This window comes from Myotis davidii, unplaced genomic scaffold, assembly GCF_000327345.1.
Source record: "Myotis davidii unplaced genomic scaffold, ASM32734v1 scaffold46, whole genome shotgun sequence".
NCBI lineage: Eukaryota > Metazoa > Chordata > Mammalia > Chiroptera > Vespertilionidae > Myotis > Myotis davidii.
This window is the reverse complement of record NW_006383006.1, coordinates 1,663,327-1,674,749: the sequence shown is the minus strand read 5'-3', so window position 1 is coordinate 1,674,749 and position 11,423 is coordinate 1,663,327. Positions and strand designations below refer to the sequence as shown.

General features: G+C 39.5%; 1 protein-coding gene across 1 annotated transcript in view; it reads right to left on the bottom strand.

Annotated features, from left to right (window-relative positions):
* The window catches only part of SPG11 (spastic paraplegia 11 (autosomal recessive)), an 87,217-nt gene that overhangs the window by 58,194 nt on the left and 17,600 nt on the right, over positions 1-11,423 (bottom strand). The window contains exons 9-14 of the mRNA XM_015557515.1: positions 10,879-11,054; positions 7,670-7,846; positions 6,039-6,110; positions 5,628-5,755; positions 5,135-5,310; positions 4,220-4,433 (exon numbers count right to left, since the gene is read on the bottom strand). Coding sequence (XP_015413001.1) covers positions 4,220-4,433; positions 5,135-5,310; positions 5,628-5,755; positions 6,039-6,110; positions 7,670-7,846; positions 10,879-11,054 — 943 coding nt within the window. The remainder of the gene's footprint in view (positions 1-4,219; positions 4,434-5,134; positions 5,311-5,627; positions 5,756-6,038; positions 6,111-7,669; positions 7,847-10,878; positions 11,055-11,423) is intronic.

The following is an 11,423-nucleotide window of genomic DNA, read 5'->3' as shown; positions in this document are numbered from 1 at the left end:
TGGAAAACCCTACAAGGAGATTGGAGAAAATCACCAGGCGTATAAAATTTTGAGTAACTGCTTAGTTAATGCCTCTTCCCAACTCATTCTTTTTCAGACAAAGGAAGAAGTGGGATTCACCCACATTGGCAGTATAGATATTTGGACAAATGAGGTGAGTTTTTTTTTTTTTTTTTAAATATATTTCATTGATTTTTTACAGAGAAGAAGGGAGAGGGATAGAGAGCCAGAAACATTGATGAGAGAGATCGATCAGCTGCCTCTTGCACGCCCCCCACTGGGGATGTGCCCGCAACCAAGGTACATGCCCTTGACGGGAATAGAACCCGGGACCCTTCAGTCCACAGGCCAATGCTCTATCCACTGAGCCAAACCGGTTCGGCAGTACTTGGAAGCCCTTGTGGGATCCCTTCTCCACTGCATCTCATTTGCTAGCTTGACTTTTGTGATAACCATTCCCTTAGTTTTAGTCATAGTTTTAGCACTCATATATGTAATCTCAAATAATATATGGTTTGGTTTTGCCTATTTTAAACTTTATTTATAAATAAAACATTTGCCAGGTCTGCATGGCTCAGTTAGTTGAGTATTGTCCTGTGCACCAAAAGGTTGCCGGTTCGATTTCCGGTCAGGACACATACCTTGGTTGTGGGTTTGATCCCTGGTTGGGGGCATGTATGGGAGGCAACCAGTCGATGTTTCTCTTTCACATCAATGTTTCTCTCTCCCCTCCTTTCTCTAAGCATGTCCTCAGGTGAGGATTAAAAAACAAACAAAACAAACACATTCTGGAACATTATGGAACATTCTTCTACTCCACATTATGAAATATATCTATGTTGATACCTGTAGCTACAGTTTGTTAGTCTTGTTATATATTACACTGTATGATTATAATACACTAGAGGCCTGGTGCCTGAAATTCATGCACTCAGGAGGGTTGGGGGGTCCCTCAGCCTGGCCTGCGCCCTCTTGCAGTCTGGGAGCCCTCAGGGGATGTCCGACTGCGGCTGAGGCAGGAGAAGCTCCTGCCACCACCACTGCATACACCAGCTGTGAGCCTGTAGGAGCGCACTGACCACCAGGGGGCAGCTCCTGTGTTGAGTGTCTGCCCCCTGGTGGTCAGTGCAGGTCATAGCAACCGGTCATTCCACTGTTGGGCCAAAACTGGCTCTCCGATATCCCCCGAGGAGTCCCGGATTGCAAGAGGACACAGGCCAAGCTGAGGGACCCCACCAGTGTACGATCGGGGCAGGGAGGGATACGGGAGGTTGGCCAGTCAGGGAGGGACCACAGGAGGGCTCCAGGGCATGTGTGGCCCATCTCACTCAGTCTCAATGGGCCAGACCCCAGCAGCAAGCTAACCTACCAGTCAGAGCATCTGCCCCCTGGTGATCAGAGCACATCATAGTGATTGGTCAGCGGGTCGACTGTCTGCCCCCTGGTGGTCAGTGTACATCATAGTGACTGGTCAACCGGTCGACTGTCTGCCCCCTGGTGGTCAGTGCACGTCATAGTGAGCGGTTGAGCTGCCTTAGCATATCATTAGCATATTACGCTTTGATTGGTTGAACAGCCGACTGGCTACCTGGACACTTAGCATATTAGGCTTTTATTATATAGGATTTTATTTATCTACTCTACCTTTGATGGTCATTGCAGTTGTTCCTAGATTTTTTTTGTAAAATAAATTCATGTTCCCATGACTATAAATGAGGAAAAGTACCTTTTTACATGTTTATTGGCTATTTTTGCTTCCTCTTTATGAAACGCCCAATTGTGGGGTATCTTCCCCTTCAGATCCAAGCTCTACTCTTCTCCTGCTCTGTGTCCTTGAAAGCTCACCTGTATCAGTTGCTCAAGAAGGCTCCAGTGCCCTCAGGCTTCTGTTTTTGTTTTGTTTTAAAATTTCTTTATTAAGGTATTACATATGTGTCCTTATCCCACCATCAGGCTTCTGTTTTGGTTTGCCCTAAGGGAGACCCCTACCAGGCGGTAAGAGTCAGAAAAAGATGGGGTGGGGATGCCTTAGCTCTCTCTGTGCTGGGTGACTGGCACTGTGCAGGTTGGCTGACACTCTCTTGATCTCACTAATTGTTCTCTTCCTTTGCCCCTTTAGGCCTTTTAGAAAGCATACACTACTCCCACGGTCATGAACATATTCTTCTGTATCTTCTAAAAGCTTTATAGTTTTACATTTGATATTTAAGTTTAAAAATCTACCTGGAATTGATTTTATGCATGATATAAGGCAGAGGGTTCAATTTAACTTTCTTCCATAAAACTATCACCCAGTCACCCCAGGTCCATTTGGTGAAAAGACTATTCAGTCCCCACGGTTCTGTGGTGGTCCCTTTGTCATATATAAAGTGAACATATGTAAGTCTGTTTCTATGCTCACTCTTCTATTCTACTGGTATATTTGTCTATCCCTCCATTAACATTCCCAATGTCTTAATTGCTATAGCTTTAGAATAAGTTTTAATCTTTCAAGGGGCAAGTTCTTTTTAAGGCTATTCTTGACCCTTGGCATTTCTATATTAATGTTTATAATCAGCTTATAACAATCCAGAAGAAATTCTGCTGGGATTTTTATTGAGATTGTACTATATCTAAAGATTATTTTGAGAAGAATTGATAGCAGGCTTATCTTATTCCAAATCTAAGAGAATGCTTGTGACTTTCACCATTAAGTATAATGTTAGCTAGAAGACTGTTTTTATTTTTTTAATCCTCACCCGAGGATATTTTCCTTTGATTTCTTTTTTAGAGAGTGGAAGAGAGAGGGAAAGACAGAGAGAAATATTAGTTGCCTCCTGCACAAACCCTGACCAGGGCTCTGACCACGCCCTCCCCCTGCCCCCGCCTTCTCCCCAGGGCCTAGGCCAGGGAGGAGCCTGCAACAGAGGTATGTGTCCTTTACTGGAAGTGAACCCGGGATCCTTCAGTCTGGAAGCTGATGCTCTATCCCAGCCGTGGGCAAACTACGGCCCACGGGCCGGATCCGGCCCATTTGAAATGAATAAAACTAAAAAATAAAAAAAAAGACCGTACCCTTTTATGTCATGATGTTTACTTTGAATTTATATTAGTTCACACAAACACTCCATCCATGCTTTTGTTCCGGCCTTCCGGTCCAGTTTAAGAACCCATTGTGGCCCTCGAGTCAAAAAGTTTGCCCACCCCTGCTCTATCCACTAAGCCAAACCGGCTAGAGCTAGAAGATTGTTTTTTAGACATCCCTTTCAAGTTAAGGGAATTGCATCTGTTCTTAGTTTGCTAATGGCTTTTACCATAAATAGATGTTGAATTTTATCAAATGCTTTTGTGTATCTATCAGGGTAGTATTTTTTCCCTTTAATCTGTTAATGTAGTAGATTTCAATAGTTCATTATTATCATAATTTATGTTAAATCATACATATATTAGCTTTTTTATTTAATCAAATATTAACCAAAATAATTAATAAGCATACAAGTTATATGAAAGTTACTTTTAAGAAGAGAATTTAGTGCAATGGGAAGAAGAATGACTACAAAGACAGGGGTAAAAATAAAATTAAAGCCTGTAAGTACTGGATTGGGCAAAGCTCTTAACTTCTCTGGATTCCACAACTTTAAGTTGGGTAAATAATACAGCTATACTTCCCCAATAAGTATAACTATAAAATAAAGTAATATATGGGAAGTTTAAGAGACTTAAAAAATCAACACATTTAAGTCTCCATATATTATTTTGATAGCTTAGGAAGATAGATTAGGTTGAACAATATGAAATAGCTGATTATTCATCCATTTTTGACCCACACAAATGGCAAATTCACATGGTTTGATCTAAGAGAATTATTTTTAGAAATTAATTAAAGTTTAAAGTCTTTCCTTACCACTTCAGAAGCTCCTGCCCTGCACTAATTTCTTACCTGAGTAATCCTCTTTAGTTCAAGACCATACATAGAACATGGCTTCAGTAAGAACAGTCGGAGACATTACAGGATACTAAGCTCTTGCACTTGGGCCCTGTAGCCGCACCGACAGCTTACCATTTCCACACCAAAGCAAATATAGAATCTGAGAGCTTAGTCACTATGATGCTAAAAACATGTGATTTTAAAACCTTTCAATTTAAAAATACTGTGAAACAATGTTCCATTGGATTCATGGCACTGCAAAGGAAACATTACAGAATTATTTCTTATTACTCTTCCCCACAATTATAGTACCTGGCCAGCTCATCTAAAATTTTATTCCTCATGTTGTTGTTGCAGCAAGTACTCTGATCAATAACATCAATAGTCAGAGGAGGCCATTTGTTCTGCTGAAGTGAAGAATAACTATTCTGGGTTTGAAATTCTCCAATCCACGAGGTAATGCTTAGCCAATCATGGCGAGCTGTGAGGTATCTCCAGAGGGCTTCAGGGGAATATGATTTATATTCTACATTAAGAACAAAATACATTTTAAAATAGCAATGAGTTATGATTATTGACACAAAGCTCAACACTAATCAACTGAGTAAATATGACAAAATGGACAAATATTTATATGTGAATATGCAGGCCCTTTTCTTCTTCTACTACTTTCCTCTTTTATGTTGCTGTTCATTTTATAATCAATATTCAGCTGGAGGAAGAGCAAAATGTTGCTTATTAGTACAGTTGTTAAATAAAACTTGGGAATTAGCTATCTGTTTCATTTATCTTTTCAGGTCTCTTTCCCCCTTTTCTTTTTCTTAATATAAATGAAAACTTTGGCTATAATAATAAACATGAATTTGACACTCTCTGAATTACCATTGTTTACCATTGTTAGTTATTCCCTGGAACCCCAATTGATATAGATCTTTAGTTTACACAAGAAGAAACTCAGACTATTGGGAAAAATAAAGAATGTCACTTTGAGGCAAACAAGAGAACTCAGCCTTGAAGTCTCAATTTACTGAAACATACAACTTTTTTCTTTCACTATTACAAGTCCCTAACAGAAACCTTAAGATAAGAAGTCTTACTGACTTGAATTTTAAAGCAATTGAATTTTTCCCCCCAAAGGAATTCTAAAATGGAGAGACGCCAAAATATACGACAGCTTAATTTAATACTCATTCAATATGTTCAGATTTCAGGCTTTCTCACACTTGCCTTCTGGATTTATCCTGGGAAGGAGGATAGATTCTTGTGTTAGTTGGTTCCACCACTGAGCCCAATTTAATGCAATTCTGTGGTTCTGTTTATTAAGTTTATCTTTATGATCGTATTTCAGGAATGAGTCCAAAACAGACTTGTGCTTGAAAAAGTCTTGCTCCATTACCCAATACCTGAAACAGTGATATAGTTTTTTTTTAATTTTGAAGGAAAAAGCAGCATTTCTCTTTATCTGCTCAAAAATTATTATTCTTTTGGGGAACACATACTTTAATACTCATAATGTTATATTTATTATCTTAAAAAATATATCTGATTATGTGCATATTGAAAGAACAGGAAATTCCTGAGTCACTTCTGGACAAGTTTTACCTTTATAAGGAATATAAGCTCAGTTCCACAGAAGAAATCTGTGCTCACTAACAATTAAAAACTAAACACGATCTAAAATATTCTTCCCATGTTACCAAAAGGGGGCTAATGAGACTACCTGGGAAAGGACTGGATCTGCATATTTTCTTGCAAATGTTCTGAATAAAACTTCTCAACTTGATGCACCAAGTCTATAGTTCTTTTCTCTTTTTCAGAAAAAGAATTTTTTTCTTTTAAAATTTCAACCTTGAATAAAAAGTAAAGCAGTGACGTCACAAAAATCAAGTACATTGCAAAACAAATGTCATGAAATTACATGCCACTTAAGAATTGTATTTTGAATTTTTGAAGTAATGTATATATTCACACAAATTTTCCTTTACCACAAAGGCAAAGTGATCATTTAAAAAGATAAAGAAGTTGTCTTACTTTTACTTACTGGATATTAGTTGAATTTTAAAATAATTTATTTTAAAATTTCACCAGGTTTACTAGAAAATGTAAAGTACATAGTCTCACCATTACCTACCAAAAAGTCCCGTATATTTTTATCAGTTGTATAGAAGCATATCTTGAGCAACTGGTCTTTTACATCAAAGCCCTACAATAAACATAGAAAAAACTTAATTTTGTAATGGAGCTATTTTAAATATAAATATATATGTTGTATACAGAAATACTCTGTTACACACGTGTATAAAATTCCACAGTTTTCCTGCTCTTGTGAACATTCATTTTCTACATTTATCATACATATTTACTGCCTCTGCCTAAAGTCCTTAAGCATTTTGCCAGAATAAAGGCGGCACATCGAACAATTTAAGGTAATAACAGGCTACCATTGGACCAAAACTACAGGTATCTGCTATGATGGTTCACTTAAAAACAACAGTCAATACAAATAACAACTCTTACGTAGTTTCACTCCTCTACACTTCCAGAAAGTTGCCATGGCTAAGACCTTGACCATGAAGATTAGAGCCACAACTTAGTTTAGTCTAGGAGTCCTACCTCTAGGATTTCTCCTCCTTAAATGAAGTAAAACCATGGAGCACAAAGCAAAGATATAGGCTATTAGAAAATTCAAATGGAGGTGTAAGCGGTCACATGCACAATATAGAATTTCCCCCAACAAATAATAAGATCCTGTGCAGGCTTGGCCTTGTGTGAATCCTTCGACGAAAAACACTGCCTACTTCGAACCAAAGTGCTAAGTCCAACAGGGAGCAAATGATGGAAACTTGAATCAAAAATATCTTCAAGAGCCCGGCCAGTGTTGTTCAGTGATTGAGCATCGACCTATGAACCAGGAGATCACAGTTCCATTCCCGGTCAGGGCACATGCCCAGTTGCAGGCTTGATCCCCAGTATGGGATATGCAGGAAGTAGCTGATCAATGATTCTCTCTCATCATTGATGTTTCTATCTCTCCCTCTTCCTTCCTATCTGATATCAATAAAAATATATTTAAAAAATATATATCCTCAAGAAAGTTCTCAGTACCCAAAAACCATTTTAGTATCACTATCATTATTTCCTACTAAAAGCTACACAAATTTCTCAGTCTGTGATACAACTATGAATACAAATCAATTCTTTTTTTTGGGGGGGGGGAGTGTAAAATTTTGGCTTTATTATTTTCTATTCAGTAGGTCAACTCAAGCTCCTGTCTATATCTTGTGGGGTGGGGAAGGCCGGGCCTTGGTCAACTGTGGCCTTTCAAGTTACAAATCAGTAACAGCAGTCCAAAGGTGACCAACACGTGTTGAGTTCATTGCATCATTGTGAACAGAGAAAAATCTATGTGTCCTCCTGACCAGACACCCAAAAGGTTATAAAAGAAATGTAACTAAGCTCCAATTTGAGCATTTGTACTAAAAAATTTAAGCTTCACCTTGGCATTTTTAAAGGATTAAGGCCTTCCATGTTACAAAAATATTCATTCTACCACATCTACATAAAAAGGCTGCACATTCTCATCATATCAGTATGTAGTTCCATTGCAACTATGAGATAAATGACTCACACTGGCTGGAATCAAGTCTGATTTCCCAATGACCAGGGCAGTCATAAATAAATGCTTATATCAACCAGAAACGGTATTAAGTACATAGAGATCTTCTCTTACTTTAAGATCAGACAAACAGATTATGTACTCACCATATTCTTTAAAAGTTCAGAGGCTTCCTTTACATTGTTCTTTTTCAAATTGTCAAAGACCAAATCGAGGCCTATTTTAATCAGCTCTTCGAGTCTTTGAGCAGAGTGACTGTTAATCCTGAAGAAAGTTTGTGCCTCTGGTATTTTGTTGTTTAAAATGGCATTGGCAATAACTTCCTAGGAAAAGGGGTGGGGGTGGGGGGAATCCGCTTTTTAAGTTCCATTTAATGATTATCAGCATGACTTACACATTTATTGAGGACCCACCCACTACAGGACTTTTACTGAAAATCTACTACTACATTTGGGTCTTTGCACAGAGGATATAAAGTTCATTGAAACACAGACCCTGCTGTCCAAGAGCTTTTAGACTAGTAGAAGACATACAAATAAAGTGCTGATTATAGTTCTGTATGATAAAGGAAAGGATACAGGTGTCACCCAGGGTTCTGGAGAGGAGGGTTCAGAAGAGAATCATCTAAATAAGAGAAAAGAAGACAAGAGTTCCAAAAAGAAGGAAAATTATGTGCAGATGTGCAGAGGCATAAAGACAAGAAACAGCATCAAGTCTTCAGGGAACTCCAAATTACTCAATAAAACGGGGGGGGGGGGGGGGTGCGTTTGGGGGGGGAAGCTGGGGAGAGTAGCAGATAAGACTTGAAAGAAAAGCAGAGGAGCGGAGGTTCCATCATGAAGCACGCTGTGTGTGAGATGGATTTTATCCTAAAACTCATGTGGAACACTAAAGGATCTTAAAAGCGTGAGATGGTATAATCATATATTATATACATATATGTATCTATATCAGGAAGAATATTCAGGCAGCAATGTGGAGAATGAACTGAAAGGGATTCAAGGTCAAGACAGTAAGGCATTAGGTTACTGCAATAATATGAGTAAGAAGAAATCAAGCATAAATTGAAGGCCTAAACCCAAGAGAGAATAGAAAGGAAGTAAATCCTATCAAATCATGTGCAAAATTGTGTGTATGTGCACACGCATACATTAACGTGTATGTTTTTGGAGGCAGAGTTCACATAGTTAAAGTAGACTATAATCTCCCTCGAAATTAAAAACCAGTGATTTTGAGTAAAAAGAGCAGAGGACCGTGGATTGAGCCTTGGAAGACATTAAAGGGGGGTGCAAAGTGGAGCAGAAAAGGTGAAACCTGCAAAGGAGACTGAAAAAGAGAAGCCAAAGAAAGTAGAAAAAAAATCAAGTAATTTTTGGTTAGAGAATAAATAAGAGATACAGAAAATGCAGTTACACTAGGTACTTTACTTCCCCATGTCTCCACCCCAAGAACAGCAGTCCTATGAACCTGGCAGCCTTTCAACTTTATCACTTTCACTCCCTATTGATACTGATCAGCTGGGTTAAGTTATTTTGGCCTTTGACTCTCCAAGTGGTTGGAGGGATTCTTTCAGTCCTCGTCTAGTACACTAGACTAGTTTGGTTGTGTTAACCTCTATTATAAAAAGAAAGGCAAGCAAATGAGCACAGAAAATTTAACTGGCAAAATACCTTAACTAGAATCTGAGATAGGACTCAAATCAAGTATGCTTCCAGGTGATAATGTCCCAAAATAAAAGTTTCCTAAGATTGAATCACCAGCAGCAATTCAAATATCAGGCAGAATGCGCAAGTCCAAATGTCAGGCCCTTGCCCAGCCAGTGTTGTTCAGTGGTTGAGTGTCAACCTATAAAGCAGGAGGTCACAGTTCCATTCCCAGTCAGGGTACATGCCCAGGTTGCAAGCTTGATCCCCAGTAGGTGTGTGCAGGAGGCAGCCAATCAATGATTCTCTCTCGTCATTGATGTTTCTCTCTCTCTTTCTCTTCCTCTCTGAAATCAATAAAAATATTTTTTAAAAACAAACAAAAGTCCAGCAGGCTAGAGCAGAGAGAGGAGAGAAGGGTTTCTTTGGGGTAACAGGGAGTCAATAACTAGTCCCAGCTAAAAGCAGTGCCTGCCTCCCCGATTTTACACTGGATCACCAGATTCCTCCCCAGTTTCCCCTACTTTTTATACAAATGCTCTTTGATGACATTTGTCAGAATGGGTGGGAGAGTCCCTGTGGGTAGGGGAGGGAAACGAGCCCCTTTGGGCATAGCATTAATGGATGGATGGAGCGCACAGGACAGTTTGGGAACAGATTACCACAGGAAATGTGCAGAATGGGAATGGGGGAGGGCGAGGACCCTAGAGATCTACACTAATAAAAGACAAAGATGCTAATTGACTGTACCTTTGCTACGCCCACCAGCCAATCAGAAGAGTATGCAAATTAACCCAACAAAGATGGCTGTTAAATTTGCATACTGTGATCTGCTGCCTGCCCCGCTGCTATCCAGGCCTGCCATCTGCAACCCAGTGTGGGATCCGGGCCTGCCATCTGGGACCCGGGGAGGTGGGGCAGGCACTGCGGGATTGGGCCTGCCCTCTGCCACCCAGGGAGCGGGCCTAAGCCAGCAGGTGGTTATCTCCCAAGGGGACCCAGACTGTGGGAGAGCACAGGTCGGGCTGAGGGACCCAACCCTCCCCCCCATGTGCCAGTGCACAAATTTTTGTGCACCGGGCCTCTAGTACTATAATAAAAAGGTCAGGTCTCTGCCCTAGCCCGTTTGCTCAGTGGAGAGAGCATCGGCCCTCAGACTGAAGGGTGCTGGGTTCAATTACACTCAGGGGCACATACCTTCAGTTGCAGGCTTGATGCTCAACCCTGGTTGGGGTGCCGTGGGAGGCAACCAATCGATGTCTCTCTCACCTCAATGTTTCTCTCTCTCTCTGCCTTTCCCCCTCCCTTCCACTCTCTCTAAAAATCAATGCAGAAATATCCTTAGGCGAGGATTAAAAACTAACAAAACCCACAAAATAAATAAGTATATTAAAAATACATATAAAAAACAAAGATTTAATGGACCTAGCCATTCAGGGAGTGTTGCTCATGGGTTTGGGGTTGGGTATTTGTCACTGAAGCCAAGTAGGAGATGTGGCACTAAGAAGAAGCTTATCTGTATTCTGAATTAAATAACAAAGCTTGTAAACCTAAATTTGAAGTTGTGCCCAGAGATTTCCAAATCTACAAAACTTAAAGCCCTTGCCAAAGTTTTTGAATCACAGTGTAGAGTCTAAATTCTATTTCCTCTATTGTTTTCTAAGATCCTATGAATCTGGCAAATAAAAAAAGTGATAATTACTCATATTTACCTCAATGCTGAGTTTCTCCCATATAGTGCTCTCCTTTACTTTGGGGACATTTTCATTTACATCATATTCATCTACAGCATCTGTTAGCTTCCAAGGAAACTTTATCATGAAGGTTCTAAGTTCATTAATGTAGCTGGTCAAAATGTTCACTCCTTTCTGTAGATGTTCATCTAACTCTATGGAAAACACCAACATAACAACTTCATATACACATAAAAATATGTGTGTGTATATATAGAGATAATATATCAACAGCTGTTATGAAAAATTCTAGAAAATGCCAAAATTCAAACTCAGTGTTTTTAAAATTTCAAACAAAAAAATCTGAGCTTTTTCCTATTTACAATTAGTTCTGTGATTTAATACAACCCCTCTCACAATGATTAGTCCTTTCTGCCAACTTTCCCAGTGTTAGAGCCCGTATCACTTACTTAGCTACATATTGATTTTACCCCACTTCAGTAAATGACACTCCATTGGCTTATTTACTCCCATGTAATACGCTCACTTATACCTCTGTTCTAACACAGGAATAGGAGAATTGC